Source organism: Oncorhynchus mykiss, chromosome 5 (assembly GCF_013265735.2).
Source record: "Oncorhynchus mykiss isolate Arlee chromosome 5, USDA_OmykA_1.1, whole genome shotgun sequence".
Taxonomy (NCBI): Eukaryota; Metazoa; Chordata; class Actinopteri; order Salmoniformes; family Salmonidae; genus Oncorhynchus; species Oncorhynchus mykiss.
In genome coordinates, this window is record NC_048569.1 from 39,125,250 (window position 1) to 39,148,521 (window position 23,272).

Here is a 23,272-nt window from a genome sequence, read left to right on the forward strand (position 1 = left end):
ACTCAAGCGCGATGAGCCAAGTAAAGCACCCCCCGGCCAAACCCTCACCTGGGCCAATTGTGCGACGCCCTATCGGTTGTGACACGGCCGGTTGTGACACAGCCTGGGATCAAACCCAGGTCTGTAAAGACCTCAAGCACTGCGATGCAGGGAGCTTGTGTGGCCTACCACTTCGTGGCTGAGCCATTGTTGCTCCTAGACGTTTCCACTTCACTATAACTAATTTGAAGGGTGTCCACATATTTTTGTATATATAGTGTATGTAGACACTGGTTTGGTGCTGAAGATGATGAATATGAGATTGAAAAGGGGCGTAATTGCCCTTTAAAATTGCAACCATTTCTCTCCATCCCATGACAAGATTGGTAGAATTGCAAGCTCTGTCATGCTCTTTCAAGTAAATTATCTTTAAAACTGCAACATTTCTCTCCGCCAACTTGCATAATTAGTAGAATTGCATGAAATGTGTAAGAAAATTGCACCATTTTCTCTCCATTGCATGGCAAAATGTTTAGAACTGCAAAAGTTTATCCCTGCCCCATGGCAAAATTTGTAGAATTGCATGAAATGTGTTATAAAATGTTTGTTTTTTCTCTGCCCCATGGTACAATTAGTAGAATTGCATAACATTTGTTGTATAATTGCCACATTTCCTCTCTACCACATGGCAAAATGTGTAAAATTGGAAATCTCCGATGTCTAGAGGACCACAACAACAACAAAAATCCCGCTTGGTGGCCACTTGTTGGGGGGGACCCCCCATCCAAATCTCATTTAGGGCCCCCAAAAGGCTACAGCCAGCCCTGCAGTTCTGGCTTGGTCTGAGTTATCTCCAGAGAAACTGCAGATCACGCTCATAGAAAGAAAACTAAAAATAACTTACATTTCGGTTAATCGCTCAGCACTATTGCGCTCTTATCTCCAATATGTCCATTTTCCAACCTCACCATGCATACACACCCCACTGTTAATGTCCACCCAACTGCCTTTCAAAGCTTCCACACCTGACACATAGCGACCCCCATTGGAAAGAGTCTATCCACATCCTCTGCATGAACACCCCTTTTTATTGACACTCTACCGTTACTGTTACTTCCCTCTGCCCAGGAGCCTCTGCAGAGCCTTCCTCCTTCCTCTGCTCCATCTCCAGACACACGCAGCCCATCAGGTCGCTGTCGGTGTAGATGCGGTTCCTCACCCCCAGGGTGGTGAGAAGGTTGGCACTGAGGGCTGTGTTCCGGGGGGCTCTGGCATTGTGCCTCCGCTGAGCCTTGCTCACCACCTGCTCCTGAGGGACCACGCTGCAACATGATCTAGGGTGACAGGCAGCCTGGAAGCCCTTCTTGAAGTTCTCATTGAAGTAGCCATAGATGATGGGGTTGATGCTGGAGTTGGAGAAGGCCAGCCAGTGGGAGAAAGGGAAGATGTAGCCTGTCAGAAGGTCCAGCTGGTCCCCTTCAGGTCTGGCGTAGTCTGTGAGGAGCATCAGGGTCCAGAGAGGCAGCCAGGACAGCATGAAGAGGAGGGCCACCACGATTAGCATCTTAACCACCTTGACTTTCTTCTGGGAGATGGGGGACTTGACGTCCGGGTGCCCCCTACTGGACAGAACAGCTGTAGAGTAGAGCTTGGCCCCAATGCAGCCATACATTATCATGATGAGAGCCAGGGGCATCAGATAGATGTGTGTGAACAGGACCATGGTGTAAACCTTCCTCATTTCCGGGTCAGGCCAGGTCTCATAGCAGTAGTAGAGAGGGTAGGTCTGGTTGTCACTGGATACCATGTAGTGACCCTCCTCTTGCTCCACCATCAGCATCACAGCCGACGGAAGCATGATAACCAACGCAAGAGCCCATACCAGCCCTATAGTTGCCTTAGCAACAAGAAGGGTTAGCTTGGGCTTAAAGGGGTAAACAATACAGCGGAATCTAACAGGAGAAAGGAGAGATAGATGAGAAGTGATTAAATGATTCATTTGAGCGATTTATCTGCCACATAGATTCAACTGTTTATTGTACAACATTAAGTATTTAACATGCATAGATGAGAGCCTCACTATCCCCTTCCAGTTCCCATGTGTAGATACTTTTTGGGGAGGGGACTTACCTGTCCACAGCGATGGCAACCAAGGTGAATACTGATGCACCCACTGATATCCCCTGTACCAGACCACTTAGCTTACACACTGCATTGCTAAAGGGCCAACCTGCAAAACATCAATAGCAACAATAATACTTTATTAGTGAGCTGCCAGACATATCAATAGCCACACTTTGAACAGGTGTTTTGACATGTTAGGTACATGTGAGTTTGGTATACGGGATTTGGTCAGAATAATGAAGGGGATAACTTCAGGAGCACTATATTCATGCTTTTGTACTTTTCAAACCTGTATGAAAGGTACAGAAATAAACTGTTAGACAAGAGTGGATAAAGTGGAGGAAGTCTTTGTACCTGCCCAGCGAAATAATTTAGCCTTGAAAAGGTAATTATTTTAAGTTAAGCCTTCCTGACTGAGGGATTTTGTGGCAATGCATGTTTCACACTTTTGTAAATGTGGGGTTTTCTAAAAGCCCTTTTCCTGCCAAGACTCAACTAATGTCTGTATTGATGTTGTAAAACATGAAGAGATTGTGAAGAACTGTCTAAAAAATGTTAAGTAATTCATCAGGCTGTCAAATGAAAGACAGCTGTGATCATCATGTTTAGGCCCACTACTATTCTCTCAGTTCTGAGACTCCAGCAAATATCCAAACATTAATCAGCAATTTCCGCAAATCCATGTGTAAACAGATAGCTATAAATAATAGTTTAAAAAAAGCAAAAATAACCGGATGGCGATCCAGAGATGTGTGAAGATTCAGTACTGTGGGAATGAACTGATCTTAACCATTACAAAGCTGGCTGGGCTGGTGTATGTGCAACCACATAGACATGTAGACCCGTGCTGAAACTGAATCATACATTACATGTGAATGAACACTAGTGATAGCTATAATTATGCTTCTTTCAAGGCACGAGTTGTTTTTCCTAATAATGGTCATTATCAATAGCTAAAGGCAACTGGCCAATCTGTTATAAACAATAACTGTCTCTCGCTAAAGGTTGCATCATTATTTTCATCAAGGCCAACCGTAATCAATTCAAAGCATCATGCATTTATTAATTTATGGAATCATTATAGCAGTAGGGTGAAACTAACTGTGTCCCCGCTCTGAGATTTGAAGGTAGGGTGGTTCGAACCCAAGTTGAGTCATACCAAAGACTCTAAAAATGGGAGGACCCAATGCCTCTCTGCTTTACACTCAGCATTAATGAGATGGATTACGGGTAAGGCCCCTGCGATAGACTAGCTTCCTGTCCAATGGGTGTACTTGTACATCAAGCTGCCTCATACTACAGAAACAGGAGATTGGCTGAGATATAGATTCTTCTATAGCAGTAGGGTGTTACCTGTGATGAGGTTGTCCACCAGCGTGGTGGGGATGCAGAAGATGCCAACCAGCAGGTCACTGATAGCCAGATTGAAGATGAAGAGGTTGGTGACCGTCCGCATGTGACGGTTCCTCACAACAATGAGGCACACCAGGCCATTACCCACCATGCACAGCAGGAAGATGAACAGGTAGGCCAGGGTGTAGCTGGCTGCTATTGTCAGGGAGTGTTGGTAATAAGGCGAGAGCTTGACGCTAGAGACGGTGCAGCTGGAGTTGGTGTTGGTGCAGTTGGTGACGTTGGTGAGGTTTGTGGATAGTAAGAGGTCAGAGGTCATGTAAAGAGTAGTGGTCAGTTGAAGTTCCCATATGTCCTCCATCTTCTTAGACCAGGAGGAAAGTATCAGGCATAGGCTAAAAAAATAAATATATATATATATATATATATATATATATATATATGCAGTATATATTTATCACATGGTAGTATTTGGTGTCTTTAAAAAAAAGTGTAATCACATTATCAGTCTTTTGTCACTTTGGTAAATTGAATTAATTTATTGACTAGTAGATCGATATGGTTGTCCAGTTGATCCAGTCAGAATGCACTGCAGTGTATAGTTGTTTAGGACAATCCACTGTAGGACCTCAGGGTAATGTACAGTATACAGCAGCGGAGGCTGCCGAGGGGAGGACGGCTCATAATAATGGCTAGAACTGAGAGAATGGAATGGCATCAAACACATGGAAACCATGAAAACTATGTGTTTAATACCGTTCTACTGAATACTCTCCAGCCATTAACACACGCCTGTCCTCCCCAATTAAGGTGCCACCAACCTCCTGTGGTGTACAGTATTGTAGCAAATACAGGGGGTAGCCCCGACCGGGACTCAAACCTCAGTTCAGTGACTGTCAAACCAACACCTTAACTGTTACGGCAGGAAGTCCAAACCTGTTTACTAGATGTTAGGTTAAGGTCGCTACATTACCTCCTTCCTTCAGGAGAGCGTGTCCCCACACTTTTCTATACCAAGTCTCTCACGTGTACACAGTTCTCCGATGGTCTCACAGTCTCCCACTTCTGACACCAATGTAGCCCCGACCGGGACTCAAACCCAGGTTATGTGACTTTCAAGCCAACACCTTAACTGTTATCCCAAGCGGGCCGGACCTCACGACGATGTCACAAGGTGTTGGGTTAAGGTCGCTACAGTATTTTCTAGTAATCGGCCACAAGTTGGTCTGTTTGTATGCTGTCTCCATCAAGCAACAATGCTATGCATAACAAGCCTCAATGAATTATGCAATTAAGTGACGGCAATGTTGTTGTAATTATAGCGAGACGGTGAATGTCGATTGAGGAATATGAGAACTTCTCTATGACAACCATTCATCTTGGATGGCACAACACCCATTCTACTTTACTGAATGCATTCTGTTTTTCAAAGGGGATGAGAGATGTGTTTGTGAAAGTCATTGGCCTTATGATATGTCAACAGGGATGTTTTACATAATAATTCAACAAGTCAGTTAGCTCTGATATCTCTGATTGCATCGCATTCATTCATTACACTTTAACAATGATCTATTTAAATATAACATTATGCTTATGATATGCTTATCAAGTGAATAAAACTGTATAAACATACACAACAAATCATGAAATGTTTTTTAGATTAAGCTTTCATTCAAAACCAAAAGCATTTCATTCAAACAATAAACAATGAAAGAATGTATAAACAATAAAATAATGTAACTATTTCTCACATTTCAATAAAACATTTAAAATAAATAAAGTGATACAATAGCCTATAAATATTTGGTGTTATTTCTCAACACATTAGTGAAGTGTTCACAGAGATATGCTGACATAGGAGTGAATCTCATTTTCACAACAGGTACATTTGTCACGTTCTGACCATCGTTCGTGTGTGTTTTCCTTGTTTTAGTGTTGGTCAGGACGTGAACTGGGTGGGCATTCTATGTTGGATGTCTTGTTTGTCTATTTCTATGTCCGGCCTGATATGGTTCTCAATCAGAGGCAGGTGTTAGTCATTGTCTCTGATTGGGAACCATATTTAGGTAGCCTGGGTTTCACTGTGTGTTTGTGGGTGATTGTCCTTAGTGTTAGTTTGCACCAGTTTAGGCTGTTTCGGTTTTCATTACGTTTATTATTTTGCACTGTTTGTATTTGGATTCATGTTGTTATAGTCACAATAAACATGGATCGCAATCTACACGCCGCATTTTGGTCCGACTCTCCTTCACACCTAGAAGACCGTTACAACATTTCAATGGATCAGAATTTTTAAATGGAATGGGATTTTCTTTTCTTTACGATCATTTTACAGAGTTATCATAATTTTTACTATTTAATTCGCCTTACATTTTCCGAAATAAAGTGAAAGCGCCTACCTTATCAAGATAATTCCGTTGACAAAGAAAGCCCTATACTAGACTTAAAATAGTAAGAAAAGCCGTTGATGATTTATAGAATAAAGACCATATCTTAAGTGCCTTTTCAAAGACCTCCACCCGTGCAGTAACAGAAGAAAAAATAACCAAATCGTAAATACTCTGCCCACTAAATAAAGAAATAGATACAGAGAGAACGATTAAACTTTTCCTCACTAAAACACTTTCATATGCATATTAAGCTCTTTTGCTTGTGTGTCTCATCCTCACAACCGTCTATGCGTCGGGCGAACGAGGAGGCGTACACGGTGCACGTGAACGGCTTTTATAGCTACAGCGCAGTCGTGCGTGCGCCACAGTTGGAGATGTTCTAGACACCTCAGGCTACTCATCACCAGTTTTCGCAGAAAAGCAATGATCTCGAGTATTCCTTTACTTGGCAATTCCAATAATGAAATCACCCTACCATGTCGGAATACGTATATATTTGCCTGAAGTCAGCGAAAGGAATTAATAGTGTTAGGCCTACGGGGTTACTCCCATTGTCAGCGTCAAGTGTTGTCACAAGTCAACACTGTTGTCACAAGTCAACACTGTTGTCACAAGTCAACACTGTTGTCACAAGTCAACACTGTTGTCATAAGTCAACACTGATACACTCATGTTTTAGCTTCACCATGACCCTAGCCATTAACCTACTTGTGGTTGCACTTGTCATATCAGCTCATATCATGAACTCACTGCCTATATCGCAAACATCTGCACTGTAGGCATCCTGCATAAAGGGACAGTACATCGTGTAAATGGTATAACTGCATGATGAAAGTTGTTCAAATACGTATAGGCTTTTCTTTCAAAACGAGAGAAAAAAGTTGACGAGCTGTGGTATACCATAATTACCAATCCCATCAGAAGTCAGTGAATGAGACATAATTTAGCTTGGAAAACGTGTTACCAAATGTCCCCAGGGTACAAGCAGAGAGAGCAACATCAATTCGGTATCAAACAATCTTTGTCTATATCCTTACAAACCAATTGTGTTGAGCCCCAGTACTATTCATCTGCGAGCCAATCATTTACAGGACCTGGGGAAACCATAAAAATACATCAACCGCGTGCTCTAGCAGGGGTGCAAAGTGCTGTAGCTCAAATACAACATAATTATGCAAATAAGCCATGTGAAAGTACAAGTGATACATTTCATGCTCCTAGGGGAGCATTTGACATTCCTCATTTATGGCCCAGTCCACTGTACATCTCAGCCATTCAGTTTTGGATTGTTGCAAGTAGTTGAAAATAGCTTTCTTCATGTCCAGGACCAGTGGAGCAGGTAGCAAGCAGTATTTTGTAAGGGCAACCACAATGTCCTCACTCCCTATCACCATTGGAATGCTTTCACATTGATTTCACGATAGAATTAACTAATTAAATATTTCTCATTGGTATTGACACAGCAACAGTTGAAAGCAACTAATTCCTGTCTTGAAATCTCTTTTCCAAATAAACCTATAATTCTAAGAGCAGCTGAAAGTCAAGGTTCCCTGTTCACCAGGAGTTGCCTTGAAACCTCTTTTATCCAGCAAAACACTGACCAGACAATGAGTTAGGGTGGTTGGAATAATGTGAAAGCATTCCAATGGTGACAGGAAGTGAGGACATTGCAGTTGTCCTTGGTAGGAAGGACAACCGCAATGTCCTCACTCCCCGTCACCATTAGGTCTGTGTCTTCTGGCATCCAGTACATTCCAGTAGTTTACTTATACAGTTTAAGAACTGCAGAACACTCTACAATTCTATGTTCTTGCATCATCAATGTATCAATTCACATCAAGTTAGGTTGGAAGGTAAAGCCAAAGAACATACCCGTATGGATGGGACTGTAAAAACAACATCATCTTCCTCCATCAGCAAGCTTCAATACGGTAGAGCAAAGTGGAGAGTCACTCTGATGTACTACCATAGTGTAGTGCACTATGCATTGCTGACAAACTTGGGTTGCATAAAGTATAAGAATATAATCCCGGATTTCATTGATACACTGTGGGCTGATGATTTTGTCAAGCAGAGAGACAGTTGATCTTGTGCGATGTTGCATGGGGCAGAAATGGAATACACACCAATACCATTTTACTGAAGCCTTCTGCTTTACAATACATGCTACATAATATGTCTATAATATTCCACTTACATCTGAAAAATGTGACAAAGTGACTTGAAACAACCGTAAGAGGCGAAGGGAGTGGTTTGGACAGTCAGTAATGACAAAGCAGAGCGTGTGTGTGTGTGTGTGTGTGTCATACATACAATCAGTGCAAATGGAGTTGTTGCACTATCTGACATGAGGAAATGTAGTTGGCTGAATGGTTAATATCATGACTGGATGGTTAATATCATGACTGGATGGTTAATATCATGACTGGATGGTTAATATCATGACTGGATGGTTAATATCATGACTGGATGGTTAATATCATGACTGGATGGTTAATATCATGACTGGATGGTTAATATTGTGACTGGATGGTTAATATCGTGACTGAATGGTTAATAAAGAAACCTCAGACAAGAGTTTGTCCGTGCTGTAGGGTAAGCATATCAGCGTGTCGTGTTAACTTATCATCCAATCAAACCTAAACAAAATGTCTTATAGATTTAGGCTCCTCCATAACTCAAAAGTTTTATTGATGTTCAATATCCACATAGAAATGATTCAAAAGCACAGTGCTCTGTACATTTGTTTTGACAATTTGACAATCTGTACATTAGATTTAATTTCTCCCTTCATTATGACTAGGATTTGCATTAGGTTGGCATGAGACTGCCCTCCTGTGGTCACATGTGCAAACTTCAACATGCCCAGCTTCCTGTATTTTTCAACTAACTGCTTGTCAAAATGAAAGCAAGATCAAATCCATCTAAAATTAAACCAGTATCACAAGCATTGAAATCATCAACTCAAAGAGCTGAACTGCCAGTACTTACAGCAAATGAATATGTACATAAAGTATTTGACTCTGTATTTATTAGATAATTATATCCAGAGAAAGAGTTAGAAACACAACCCAGGTGTATGAGCAGATGTTCAGCCTGTTAACGTGAACATCTTCTGATTCCACCAGTCAGTCAGTCAAGTCCTGTCTGAACAGCTGCTCTCTGACTCCTTGCAGCTCTGCAGTGTAGCATGCTACAGTATCCTCATCTTCATCCTATCTCCTCTCACCTGGGAATTCACAAAGAAAATGACTCACAAAATATGAAATAAAGCTGTGAAGAACACATCGGTGTATTGTCCATAAAGTGTGGTACTCTGAGTCTACAGCCTGCACACATTACACCAGAGAGATATCTTACAGCCAGGGGGTGGCTTTGTGTGTGTAAACATGTATTGTGTGGCTATTATCCCATGTGTGACTCACATCTTTGTATTCTTTCTCAGTGATGGTGCCATTGATTGTGCAGGCCTCTCTTCCCTCTGTATAGAAGAGGATCGATGTGAAAGCACATTGTCAAAGGGTTAATTTCTAGGTAAGGACACTCAGGCTTAAAAACAAATCAACAGAGCCGCAAACAAACAGTGAGAGAAACGAATTGCCTTCTTTCACCTGTCCTGTGTGTGTGTCCTTTGGTCTGGAGGCTGGTTGGGTGTGGTCGGGAGGCTGGGGGTTGAGCCCTAAGCCAGGCTCACTGAGTCTTTGCCGGATGAGTCGTAGTTCTTCAGTCCAGGGGGGCTGAATGGGGTCTGAGTTAAAAGCTGATGGGTCAGTGGTGGAGGACGTACCAGGGTCTTTAGGTGAAGGGCAGAGGCCAGGGATGGAGGTGGGTGGCACACCGAGCAGATAGCCCATGGCACTCACAAAGGCATGGATGAGCTCCGGACTGCTGGGGCCGGGTCTGAAGCGGGGGGACAGGGGAGGGGACACTGACTCCTGAGGGACCTTCTGTGTTGTAGGGGGGGAGCTGATGTGCTGAGAGTCTGTCTTCTCCCCTGGTACTTTAGCTACAGTATGGAGAGAACAGAGAACAGAAAGATAGATAAGTAGCTATTCAAAATGAACACATACACACTCACTTCTACCCATGTCTCCACCCATCACACATCAGATTTTGTAGAATGACTACTATTACATAGCAACAAAAGTATACTCTTTCACGTACTGAATCCATATTAACTTACATTTAGTCTGAGCTGAGGGTGAGTGCGCGCCTTTGATATTTTTGGAGTATGACTGGGGGCCATTTCTCGCAGGTGGAGGATTCTGGCAGGGTGAGGGTACATTTGGCCAACTCTTGTGAGAGCTAGAGGGTTTTTGAGTTGGTGCCCATGGTATTTTGACTTTAGTTCTAAAGTCCTCCTGTCCTGTAGTAGTTTTGTCTTTCTTTCTGAAGCATTCTTTAGGATGATCCTCCCGGCTTGGCTGTGGAATTGGGCCCCGTGCTGGGTGAGGGTGTCTCTGTGAGGGTGGACACCTTTCCCTCTCCCATCTCTCCCTCTCTCTCTCCCATCTCTTCCTGTCCCTCTCTCTCTCCCTGTCCCTCTCTCTCTCTCTCTCCCTCTTTCCATCCCATGGTAATTTGGCAGAATATGAGGCTTTACTCAGAGAACTCCTGGTCTGAGATGGACAGTCATGGGGGATTGCCAGGCCCCTAGAAGTGGGGGTAGTTGTTAGATTCCCCTCACTTCCCCGGAAAGGAGTACCAGTACCCCTATAGTTCAGTGAAATCCCTGTTGGTTTGCTCTTGGGGGAGTAGCTCTTTGGCCTGGGTGTGTCTGGTTTCTGGAAACCTTGACTAATTTTTAGCTCTAAACTCCTGCCCAGAATTGAGGTTGAGGCTGCAGGTCTCCCTTCTGGGTTGTTGCTGGAGGTGCTGGAGGTGGGCTGCATAGATGGGCTCTGATCCTGGATCGGATCTCGGATCCTCGGATCCTGGGTGAATCTGTGAAGAACTCTAGTCTGAGGCTTCTTGGGGGAGCGGGTCTTGGGAGAGGGGGTTTTGAGTGAGTGCGTCTTGGGGGAGGTGGTCTTGGATGAGGGAGTCATGGGGGAGGTGGTCTTGGATGAGGGAGTCTTGGCGGAGCTGGTCTTGGATGAGGGAGTCTTGGGGGAGCTGGTCTTGGATGAGGGAGTCTTGGGGGAGCTGGTCTTGGATGAGGGAGTCTTGGGGGAGCTGGTCTTGGATGAGGGAGTCTTGGGGGAGCTGGTCTTGGATGAGGGAGTCTTGGGGGAGCGGGTCTTAGGGGAGGAGGTCTTGGATGAAGGGGTCTTAAACAGCCTATGTGTGTCAGTCGGCACCCCATTCAATTCGCTGGAGGGTTTAGCCACCACAGTCCTCTGCTGATAAAGGCCTGTAAATACCTGCTTCAATCTTCTAAGGCTAGGAAGGGGAGGTCTCTTACTCTCCTCCTTTGGTTTTGGAACACAAGCATTGTTAGCAGAACCTTTAGTTTTAAGACTAGGGTCACAAGGAGAAGTCTTGATGGTTGGCCGGCTCCCTCCAGCACTTTTTTTTGTAGTTTTTGTGGATAGAACATGTTGTGACACTGCAGAGTCTGCCTTACTACTAACAACACTCTGAGGTTTTGATGGTTTCTTGAAATTACTCTCAGTTTTGTCTGTTTGCTTCTCTGACAAAGAAGGTGCAGGTGTTAATTTAGGTGAATCAGAGGTCTTGGTTTTAGGACTTTTCTTAGGACTTGTCTTATCTTGAGACTTGTGCTTCTGATGTGCTGTAGTTGATTGAGGAGATGACTTCTCAGGGCTTTTAAGTGGACTGCTTTTGAGCTGTGGTACATCATAAGGGTAGGAGAAGATGGAGGTGAGTGTTAGCTTACTGCCTGGGATGGGCGTCCCCCGGTCGAGCTCAGTTGAAGAAACATCAGGTGAGGCTGATGATTTCATTGATTTTCGTAGTTGTGGGTCAGCTTGTGGAATCTTAGATTCTTTCAGAGTGGGACTGGCATGTGATGATATGGAAGTCTTAGCTCTGGCAGGAGAACATTTTTCAGTAATTTCCTTTGGTGTTGAAGTCTTCTTCATGTCACTGCTCCTTCTCATCTCAGAATCATCTTTCTTCGCTGTATCTTCTTTAATATTGAACATGTCTGGGTATGGAGTGTTGTCCGCTAGGCATCTAGCTTTAGGGCTGGTTACTGAGTCTTCAGGGTTGGAACGGGTTACTGTCCCTTTAGCTAATGGTGGACAGCTCTCCAGCCCACAACATGTAGTCCTACTTCCTGAGATGTTACTCCTGGTGTGGAACGATGACTCCCTGTGTAAGGTACCATGTTGTGGGGTGCAAGGGGCACTGGAAGATGTCACCTGACTTTGTACTGGGGTGCCAGAAACACTGGAAGATGTCACCTGACTTCGTACTGGGGTGCCAGAAACACTGGAAGATGTCACCTGACTTCGTAATGGGGTGCAAGGGGCACTGGAAGATGTCACCTGACTTCGTAATGGGGTGCAAGGGGCACTGGAAGATGTCACCTGACTTCGTAATGGGGTGCAAGGGGCACTGGAAGATGTCACCTGACTCCGTAATGGGGTGCCAGAAACACTGGAAGATGTCACCTGACTTCGTAATGGGGTGCCAGGGGCACTGGAGGTGAAAGAGTGGGGGTAAAGTGGCGTGCTAGGACAACTGGAAGGCGTACTGAGAGAGAAGGAAGGGGAAAATATTGGGATGTTGGGAGATGTGTTAGAAAGAGGAGCAGGGTGGGGAGGAGTGCTGGTAGCTGTGGGAGAGAGGAAGGGGGAGTGGGTATAGAGTGGGCTGTGCATGACACTGCCATCAGATGCTGGGGAGTCCGAGGCACTGCTGTCTAGCTGTCGGCGCCATGACCGGCGGTCCCATCTCCTCACCTGGCTGGGGGGTAAGCAACCTGACCAAAAGAAAACAATGCACCAAAATCAATGGCAAACTGTCAACATCCTCTGACTGCTCTATCGGGGCCCCTCATGGATACTTTTGGGGCCCACTTTTATCCAATTTATAGCTACATAAATGACCTGCCCTCTGAATGTCCTGAGATCAAAATGCAGATGTATGCAGACCAGTGGTGCACGGGTGAGCTGTTTGTTCACCCACACCTGTCCGCAATTGCTAATAACCCATCCCCAACCGCCCAACTATATGTGATAAAGTGAAAATCTGAGGCCCTCATCCGACCCTAACCCGCAAATATAGAACATGTGCCATAGGCTACAGTTAGACTGCAGAACGAATGTTTGACAGGGGGTGCAGGATTATTTTGCCTGATTTAGATATGTTTCTGCTTATAACTTGCAGACTTGTTTACGTGTTGCTGTGCATTTTGTTGCCAACCTTACTTTGCTACCTGACAACTTTACGGTTTTTACTTTTTAATTACCGTTTAACTTTTTTTTTCATTCAACTTTTTCACTCCGGACACTTTATCTGGACGTGGTTCGTCAGGACCTCCACCAGCCGAAGCTAAGTAGTAACATTAACATGATGCCTTCTAATTGCAGTCGCTGTACTCATAATATACAGGAGAATGATCACCTTACGGCGAGGATAGCTGTGCTGCAAGCCCAGCTTCAGACAATCGTTAGGCAAGGGTCATTTCAGTGTAGGAAAGGATGAAACAGCGTCTGTGCCACCAGTAAGTACAGATAGTAACGTTAGTTTAAATCCCCTCGCACGGTCCCCGCAGCCAGGCAACTTTCTCACGGTTTCTGGAGGGAAATGTTGTAGGAATGCTCAACCGGTGTCGCTCATTCAGCCGACAGAAACTTTCAACCGGTTTTCCCCATTAAGCAGCGGGTCGGAGTCAGAGGCCGAGCCTTCTCTTGTCTCTACTCCTCCCGTTACGGGGTCTGAGACGCCGAAGCCTCCCACCATATGCCCTGACAAATTGAAAACTCTAGTCATTGGCGACTCCATTACCCGCAGTATTAGACTTAAAACGAATCATCCAGCGATCATACACTGTTTACCAGGGGGCAGGGCTTCCGACGTTAAGGCTAATCTGAAGATGGTGCTGGCTAAAGCTAAAACTGGCGAGTGTAGAGAGTATAGAGATATTGTTATCCACGTCGGCACCAACGATGTTAGGATGAAACAGTCAGAGATCACCAAGCGCAACATAGCTTCAGTGTGTAAATCAGCTAGAAAGATGTGTCGGCATCGAGTAATTGTCTCTGGCCCCCTCCCAGTTAGGGGGAGTGATGTGCTCTACAGCAGTGCTAGCCTCCCTACACTGGCTTCCTGTCAAGGCAAGGGCTGATTTCAAGGTTTTACTGCTAACCTACAAAGCATTACATCGGCTTGCTCCTACCTATCTCTCTGATTTGGTCCTGCCGTACATACCTACACGTACGCTACAGTCATAAGACGCAGGCCTCCTAATTGTCCCTAGAATTTCAAAGCAAACAGCTGGAGGCAGGGCTTTCTCCTATAGAGCTCCATTTTTATGGAATGGTCTGCCTACCCATGTGAGAGACGCAAACTCGGTCTCAACCTTTAAGTCTTTACTGAAGACTCATCTCTTCAGTGGGTCATATGATTGAGTGTAGTCTGGCCCAGGAGTGTGAAGGTGAACGGAAAGGCTCTGGAGCAACGAACCGCCCTTGCTGTCTCTGCCTGGCCGGTTCCCCTCTGTCCACTGCCTCTAACCCTATTACAGGAGCTGAGTCACTGGCTTACTGATGCTCTTTCATGCCGTCCCTAGGAGGGGTGTGTCACTTTAGTGGGTTGAGTCACTGATGTGATCTTCCTGTCTGGGTTGGCGCCCCCCCTTGGGTGGGGAGATATTTGTGGGCTATACTCGGCCTTGTCTCAGGATGGTAAAGTTGGTGGTTGAAGATATCCCTCTAGTGGTGTGGGGGCTGTGCTTTGGCAAAGTGTATGGGGTTATATCCTTCCTGTTTGGCCCTGTCCGGGGGTATCATCGGATGGGGCCACAGTGTCTCCTGACCCCTCCTGTCTCAGCCTCCAGTATTTATGCTGCAGTAGTTTGTGTCGGGGGGCTAGGGTCAGTTTGTTACATCTGGAGTACTTCTCCTGTCCTATCCGGTGTCCTGTGTGAATTTAAGTATGCTCTCTCTAATTCTCTCTTTCTTTCTCTCGGAGGACCTGAGCCCTAGGATCGTGCCTCAGGACTAACATTTGAACATCTTGGCCATGTTCTGTTATAATCTCCACCCGGCACAGCCAGAAGAGGACTGGCCACCCCACATAGCCTGGTTCCTCTCTAGGTTTCTTCCTAGGTTTTGGCCTTTCTTGGGAGTTTTTCCTAGCCACCGTGCTTCTACACCTGCATTGCTTAATGTTTGGGGTTTTAGGCTGGGTTTCTGTACAGCACTTTGAGATATCAGCTGATGTACGAAGGGCTATATAAATACATTTGATTTTATTTAATTTCCAACATTTTGGTAGGCTATTTGTTAGTTAACTTGCCTATAATTGTCACACCCTGATCTTGGTATTCATTGTTTTCCTTGTTATTTTGGTTAGGTCAGGGTGTGACATGGGAGATTTATGTGTTTTGTCTTGTCTAGGGATTGTTGTATGTTTATGGGGTTGTTTGCTTTCTAGGTAGTTTGTATGTCTATGGTTGCCTAGATTGGTTCTCAATTAGAGGCAGCTGTCCATCGTTGTCTCTGATTGGGAACCATATTTAGACAGCCATATTCTGTGGGTACTTTGTGGGTGGTTGTCTTCTGTCTTTGTGTCATTGCACCAGATAGGACTGTTTCGGTTTTCACATTTGTTGTTTTGTATTTTGTAGTTTTATCGTTTATCGTCTATATTAAAGATGTTGAACACTAACCACGCTGCATTTTGGTCCTCCTCTCTTTCAATGGAAGAAAACCGTTACAATAATTAGATACATGCAGCTTCTCTTCTGTCATTATACTGTATGTTGCCCTAGAAGACTAAATAAACCCCTTGCTCACCAGAATAATGTCATAGATCGATAGAATGAATGCTTCAATCTAGTTGACAGTTCTCTCTGTCAAAGATTTTTCTCTGTTAAAAAGATTTTCTATACAAAATGTCCAAATAACATCTGTTTGACTGTGAAAACGTAAGCTGTGAAAACGACCCAATGTGTTTCTGATTAGATTTCAGTTCGGTTTAGATGCATATTTAATGTGTTTGAAATACTATCAGCTTTTATGATTCATTTTTGATAAAGAAAGCACCAAATACTACAGATGGTATCTAACTGAGCATTACATTGTTTCAAGATGCAGAAAGAAATCAGATTTCTTCACTCCTGTTCCCAAGTCCACATTAGCAAGCTAGCCAAAGTTAGCCAGTTAGCTTGGATGCTTGTATGCAGTTGTGCTTTATTTGTAAATGATGTCTGTGTTGGAGTGTATCCGTAAATTTTAAAAACAAGAAAATTGTGCTGTCTGGTTTGCTTAATATAAGGAATTTGAAATGATTCATACCTTTACTTTGATTTTTGATACTTAAGTATATTTCAAATCAAATACTTTTAGACTTTTACTCAAGTAGTATTTTACTGGGTGACTTTCACTTTTACTGAAGACATTTTCTGTTAAGGTTTCTGTACTTTTACTCAAGTATGACAATTGGGTACTTTTTCCACCACAGCGTGCTAGCTACTTCCAGACACAAATGAGACCTGACCATTTTACTCGCCCTAGAGCTGGTTTAGGCTGTTTTCATGTGATGGTGACTGTCACTTTGCTGCTGGAAACAATTTAATAATGTTTTTTTGCCGACATTTACTGACACCAGTCATATTCAACAGGTGTTGCTTTTTCGTAAATTCATCAGTTACTCTACACTCTAGCACTCTCAGACGAGAGTGATCTGAAATCAGAGTAGATAGCCAGAGTGAATTTACGAACGCACCCTTCATCAGGAACAGTGAGACCCATCAACCTGAGATAAGTGTGAAGGGACAGAGGATTGAGGTGGTTTCACATTTGAAATACTTAGGAATAATTATTGACTCTAACCTGTCCTTCAAAAAAGAATACATAAAGTATAATGAACCGTCAAAAGCAGCCTGGTCATTTCAAATTGATCAGGAACCAAATGTCAACAAATGCTGCTAAGCTGTACATGCACTCAATGATTTTGCCCCATCTCTCGTAAACCTGTACTGTGTATCACAGCAATGAAACCACTGCAAAAGCTCTATGAAAAAACTCTGAAAGTGCTGCACTAAAAACCAAACACCTATCACCAATGCAATATCATTAAGAAATACAACCTACTGAGCTTTGATAGCTTCTTATGCCGACACCTCTCTGCTGTTTAAGAACACTCATGACCTTTATCTTTATGCTATTTGCCTCATGACTCCTGCATGCTTTGTTGACTATGAACTTGCTTGCTTACCCAACCGTGGGGCAGTTTATGTTGGTTTCCACACTCAGGACTCTGACTCTCTATTGGTTACACGGACTCTTGGTCTCCCATCCTATTCTAACCACCTCTCATCGCCTTTGTGTTCATGTTACCTGATGAAATTGCTGTATAATATGATCTTGTTGCCATCTAATGCACATTCAAATGTTATAAATCAACACTGCAGAGCTCTCCCTGTCCTCTGCCATGCCCTGATTGTATTACTGCTGATTATATCTGGAAATGTGCATGTACACCCTGGCCCATCTACTGTTGCTAGCCCCAATTCTGATTTGTGCCCTGATACCTGCTTCACTGATTTCTGCTCTTGTAAAAGCCTGGGTTTTCTGCACATTGACACTAGAAGATATCACCTAAAATGTATCAATTGAAAGTGTGGGTTCACAGCTCCAATCCAGATGTGTTGGTCATTACTGATAAGTGGTTAAGGAAGAGAACACTGATGTTACCATTTCTGTTTATAACCTTTTTTGGCAAGACAGATCTTCAAAAGGTGGTGGAGTGGCAATCTTTACCAAGGAACACCTTCAGTGCTCGGGTTGTCTCCACCAAGTCTGTCCCTTTCAAATAACTCTTTGTTGAATGTTGCTGGGTGTTATCGGCCACCATCAGCACCGGCCAGTACTCTAAATGCCATAAGCTCTCTCCTGGCCCCTTACACTAAGTCTGAATTTGTCCTGCTAGGTGACCTAAACTGGGACATGCTTAAACCACCTGACCTAAGTCCTAAAGCAATGGGACTCCCTAAATGTTTCTCAGATTATTACCAATCCCACAAGGTATGACTCCAAACACCCAGAAAAGGCTACTCTCCTTGATGTTATCCTTACAAATAATCCTGATAGGAATCAATCTTGTGTTTTCTGTAATGACCTTAGTGATCACTGTTTTACAGCCTGTGTTCGTAATGACTGCTCAGTGAAACGACCTGTCCTGACTCGTGACAGACGCTTGCTAAAAAACTAATGAGCAAGCCTTCCTTCATGATCTGGCCTCTGTAAATTGGTATAGAATCAGATTGATCACCTCTGTCGAAGACGCTTGGACCTTATTTTTTATATTTTCAGTTAAAAAAATATGCGCCATAAAGAAAATGAGAATTAAAAACAGGTTCTGGCTGAGTTACTCCACCTCAAGAATTCCATTTGGCAAATCGCTCGGGAACACGCATACTCAGGGTGACTGGCTCTCGTCCAGACAAATTAGAAATAAGTGCACTCAGGCTATCCGGAAGGCCAAAGTTAGTTACTTAAGGACCAGTTCTCTCTCTGTGGGTCTAACCACAAGAAGTTCTGCAAAATGGTAAAAGACCATGTTTTGCCCGTCGAACGTTTCCCTCCCACCGATTCTAATGTGAATATCCCCGATGCTCCTCCCTCTTTTTGCCCTGCTACAAAGTTTCTCCCTGCAGGCGGTTACTGAGTCTGAGGTAATGGAGCTCCTTAAACTTGACCCCAAAAAACCATCTGGTTCAGATGGTTTAGACCCTTTCTTCTTTAAGGTTGCTGCACCTATCATCGCCAAGCCCATCGCTGACCTTTTTAACCTGTCTCCCCTTTCTGGGGAGATTTCCATTGCTTGGAAGGCAGCCATGGCCAAGCTGATCCTGTTATTGGCCAATTTCTATTTTGACCTGTTTATCAAAAGTGTTGGAAAAACATGTCAATAATCAACTGACTGACTATGGTTTCCACTCAAGTTATGGATGTGTCACTGCAAACTTAAAGGTCCTAAATGATGTCACCATTGCCCTTGATTCTAAGCAATGTTGTGCTGCTATTTTTATTGACTTGGCCAAAGCTTTTGATACAGTATACCAGGGCTGCCCAACACTCTTCCTGGAGATCTACTGTCCTGTAGGTTTTCAGTCCAACCCCAATTTAGTATATCTGATTCAGCTAGTTACGGTCTTGTTGAGCAGCTAATTAGTCGAATCAGGTGTGTTAAATTAGGGTTGGACTGAAAACCCACAGGATGGTAGATCGCCAGGAAGAGGGTTAGGCAGCCCTGCGGTAGACCATTCCATTCTTGTGGGCCGGCTAAGGAGTATTGGTGTCTCTGATGGGTCTTTGGCCTGGTTTGCTAACTACCTCTCTCAAAGAGTACAGTGTATAAAGTCAGAACTTCTGCTAACTCAGCCGTTGCCTGTCACCAAGAGAGTACCCCAAAGCTCAATCCTAGGCCCCATGAATTTCTCAATTTACATCAACAACATAACTCAAGCAGTAGGAAGCTCTCTCACCCATTTATATGCAGATGAGACAGTCTTATACTCAACTGGCCCCTCCCCGGATTTTGTGTTAAACGCTCTACAACAAAGCTTTCTTAGTGTCCAACAAGCTTTCTCTGCCCTTAACCTTGTTCTGAACACCTACAAAACAAAAGTAATGTGGTTTGGTAAGAAGAATGCCCCTCTCCCCACCGGTGTGATTACTACCTCTGAGGGTTTAGAGCTTGAGGTAGTCACCTCATACAAGTACTTGGGAGTATGGCTAGACGGTACACTGTCCTTCTCTTAGCACATATCAAAGCTGCATGCTAGGGTTAAATCTAGACTTGGTTTCCTCTATTGTAATCACTCCTCTTTCATCACAGCTGCCAAACTAACCCTGATTCCGATGACCATCCTACCCATGCTAGATTACGGAGACGTAATTTATAGATCAGCTGGTATGGATGCTCTCGAGCGGCTAGATGTTCTTTACCATTCGGCCATCAGATATGCCACCAATGCTCCTTATAGGACACAACACTGCACTCTATACTCCTCTGTAAACTGGACATCTCTGTATACACATAGCAAGACCCACTGATTGATGCTTATTTATAAAACCCTCTTAGGCCTCACTCCCCCCTAATTGAGATACCTACTGCAGCCCTCATCCTCCACATACAACACCCGTTCTGCCAGTCACATTCTGTTAATGGTCCCCAAAGCACACACATCCCTGGGTCACTCCTCATTTCAGTTCGCTGCAGCTAACGACTGGAACGAGCTGCAAAAAGCACTCAAACTGAACCGTTTTATCTCCATCTCTTCATTCAAAGACTAAATCATGGACTCTCAGTGACAGTTGTGGCTGCTTCGCATGATGTATCTACCTTCTTGCCCTTTGTGCTGTTGTCTGTGCCCAATAATGTTTGTACCATGTTTTGTGCTGCTACCATATTGTGCTGCTGCCATGCTATGTTGCTACCATGTTGTTGTCATGTTGTGTTGCTACCATGCAGTGTTTTCATGTGTTGCTGCCATGCTATGTTGTTATCTTAGGTCTCTCTTTATGTAGTGTTATGGTGTCTCTCTTGTCGCGATGTGTGTTTTGTTCTATATTTATTTTTGTTATAATTTTTTTAATCCCAGCCCCCGTCCCCGTAGGAGGCATTTTGCCTTCTGGTAGGTCGTTATTGTAAATAAGAATTTGTTCTTAACTGACTTGCCAAGTTAAATAAAGGTTAAATAAAATAAAACATTTAAAAAAACTTTCCCCACCACCTCTTAAGCAGTTTGTTACATATTGCAAAGACAATACCAGGACAACAAGAACTTCAACCAGAGCGGACAGCTCAACTCAGTTTAGGTCCACCAAATTTGGTCAGACAACTTTTCCAGTCAGAGCGTCTGGATTAAGGAACACCCTGCCAACCAGTGTGAGAGTGCTGCACCTTTGCTAGGCAAACCAGTCATGTGAACAATAAGACATTCAGATACTGATGTCAAACACAGTGGGACCGAGGGTCAACTCTGATGTAGCATTATCATTATATTGTCTATTGTTGAATATTTGACATTTTATATATATAAATATTTTAACATGATGTTATATTTTAGCATTGTATTGATGTATTAATGTTCATTGTTTTCTGCCAGGGGACTACAGATGTAAATTAGCTATCTAGCTAAATCTGTTGCAATGGCATGTTGTACATGGTCCCAGACAAATAAACAAATGAATAAATAAAAACCTTTCTCTGACGGCGGACTCCTTCTCCTCTTTCCTCCCTGGTAGGGTTTACAGACAGACCTCCCCTCCCCAGCACCCAGAGGGGCGGTGTGTCTCGCCTGGACACCCGAGGGGCCTAGTAACAAATGATAGGGCAGGGAACAGGTAATTACAATCATTAGTAGAGTAAGCTTGCAAAAAAAGGCAATCACAGACAGAAGAGAAAAGACTGAGTTCCCATTGACATAGCATAAAAAGGACTGTATCATTATTTTGATGTCTCACACTTGGCGGACTAAAAACCCTAGCTACCTCTTTCAGCATTAGACTCATCTGATGCCTCCTAAGGAAAGAAAAGTGAGAGATGACAATACAGTAAGATTCAATATGAGAGTCACTAAATCGATTTGTTTAGATCTTTTTTATTCAGGCATGAGTTTAGTCAAATAGAATACAGTGTTTACCTTATAGCAAAGCTGGTCAAGCCTCTCCTTGTGATGTTTGGTCTTCTTCTCGCTGCGCACCGCCTGGTACCATTTCAAACTGTTCTGGTAGCGGCGGGTGAGGTAGACCGGAGTGGTACATCGGAACTGGGACTCAGAAGGAGACTCAGAATCCTCGTCGTTGGAGCTGGAGCTAAGCAACTGCAAATCCCTGACAGAGCGGGATAGGGAGGCACCATCTCCTCCGCCTCCCCTGTCCTCACCTCCAGCAGGCTGCACCTTAGCAAGGGATCTGTGTGAGTGGATACCGTCTAGGGGGCTATGGTCTGCAGAGGGGGGCTGCTTACGTGATGGTGGTCTGGGTGTCACAGGTCTAACCAACTGACTACCAGGGAGGGTTCTCTGCCTGGTGAGCTGCTCTAAGTCTGGCCTCACTGGGATAAAACGGAGGGTGGCCTCAGGATGTTTAAACTTCACTCTTTTATCAGTCAGGTTGGGGGAAGGGTTGGGGACGGGTCGTTTTATTGGACGAGGTCTACAGTGGCGCCTGCTAATAGGGAGGGCTATTGTGTATTTGAGCAAAGGCTTGTCATAAGGTTCTCCTTTCCAGGTCTCTTGCACTGGCATCCAAATCTTGGTCTTGGCTGAGAGAGTGGGTTGAGGTAGGGGGTACTTTCTACTGAGACCTGGTGGGGGGAGGGCAGTGGTCTGAGCATTCTGAGGAAGGTGTATAGCCCCTTCTCCTGCAAGACTGGGAGCTGGGAATGCTGGATAAAGAGATTTAAATGCCAGAAGAGATAGATGTCAAAATAGACATCTAGCTACTGTATTAAGTTAGATTGTCTAGCTAGCTAATAGTCTTCGAAATTCTTTTAAATCCTCACCAGCTAAATGTGAACTTTCTCTCACATTGTCTCCTCCCTCCTCCTGGAACCTACAGTAAGAAAAAGCAGTGCTTTTCTTAAATTTCTTCCAGCATTATTAGTTAGCTAACTTTTATTTTAGAATTGATGAAACACTGCATTCAAGATTCAAGCTTTAGCTAACGTTAGCTAGCTAGCGCAGTTCAGATAACTTAGGTTAGCTCAAGTTAGCTAACTTAACTACACGAGATTGATTAATACCAATCAAGCCAATTTTGGGTGGCCGGTCATGTGTTGCTAGCAAGCTGTCAGTGTTAGCAAAAATGATGCACTGAACGTGTATTCAAACGTACCTTTTTTTCTCCTTCTTTAGCCGGACCTGGGTATATTTTGGTTTCATCTTGTAACAAATATGACATTCATTGACAAAAGTAAACAAAGAAGTGACATCATCAACGGCAGAATTCTTTAAAAAATGCATTATGCTCGAGCAGCTTTTCCAACTTGCTGCACACTTCATTTCATGTTTCTATTCTCGTTCCAGCACAGCAACCATATACAGTATAAATATATGGAGCTGTCCAGTGCTGAAAGTAAAAGGACTATAGCACAGCACCCAAGCAGCATGCTGCGTGAATGATACATTTCCCAACATACATGTTGAATAAACCCCTCGCCCTTGTCGTAACAGAAAGACGAGAAGAACAGAAAATACAGTATAAATGAAGTCCATATAACGTTGAGAAATTGTATGAGAAATTATGGATTTTATTTGCTAACATTATCAATTTAACATC

General features: G+C 43.8%; 2 protein-coding genes across 2 annotated transcripts; both read right to left on the bottom strand.

The window, feature by feature from the left end:
* Positions 1-223: 223 nt before the first annotated feature.
* LOC110522860 (neuropeptide FF receptor 1-like) lies at positions 224-3,834 on the bottom strand. The gene is made up of 3 exons (XM_036976521.1): positions 3,457-3,834; positions 2,110-2,209; positions 224-1,931 (listed from the first exon to the last, which is right to left on the bottom strand). The coding sequence occupies exons 1-3, from the start codon at positions 3,815-3,817 to the stop codon at positions 1,067-1,069; spliced, it is 1,326 nt and encodes a 441-aa protein (XP_036832416.1). The 5' UTR covers positions 3,818-3,834; the 3' UTR covers positions 224-1,066.
* A 5,205-nt stretch (positions 3,835-9,039) lies between these two features.
* LOC110522931 (proteoglycan 4) lies at positions 9,040-22,875 on the bottom strand. The gene is made up of 6 exons (XM_036979040.1): positions 22,829-22,875; positions 21,634-21,970; positions 12,173-12,452; positions 10,030-11,292; positions 9,458-9,852; positions 9,040-9,075 (listed from the first exon to the last, which is right to left on the bottom strand). Exons 1-6 carry the CDS (start codon positions 22,873-22,875, stop codon positions 9,040-9,042), a joined length of 2,358 nt encoding a protein of 785 aa, XP_036834935.1.
* Positions 22,876-23,272: the final 397 nt, after the last annotated feature.

What these genes read in the sequence shown, in the direction of transcription:
- LOC110522860 (XM_036976521.1), bottom strand. Translation starts at nt 3,817, where the DNA reads ATGGAGGACATATGGGAACTTCAACTGACCACTACTCTTTACATGACC. An exon ending in GGTGGACAACCTCATCACAG is followed by an intron (nt 2,210 to 3,456) that starts GTAACACCCTAC and finishes GATGTTTTGCAG; the next exon opens with GTTGGCCCTTTAGCAATGCA. An exon ending in GTTGCCATCGCTGTGGACAG is followed by an intron (nt 1,932 to 2,109) that starts GTAAGTCCCCTC and finishes TTCTCCTGTTAG; the next exon opens with ATTCCGCTGTATTGTTTACC.
- LOC110522931 (XM_036979040.1), bottom strand. Translation starts at nt 22,875, where the DNA reads ATGAAACCAAAATATACCCAGGTCCGGCTAAAGAAGGAGAAAAAAAG. An exon ending in GCACCCCAGTACAAAGTCAG is followed by an intron (nt 11,293 to 12,172) that starts GTGACATCTTCC and finishes TTAAAACTAAAG; the next exon opens with GTTCTGCTAACAATGCTTGT. An exon ending in ACCCTCAGCTCAGACTAAAT is followed by an intron (nt 9,853 to 10,029) that starts GTAAGTTAATAT and finishes TCCATACTGTAG; the next exon opens with CTAAAGTACCAGGGGAGAAG.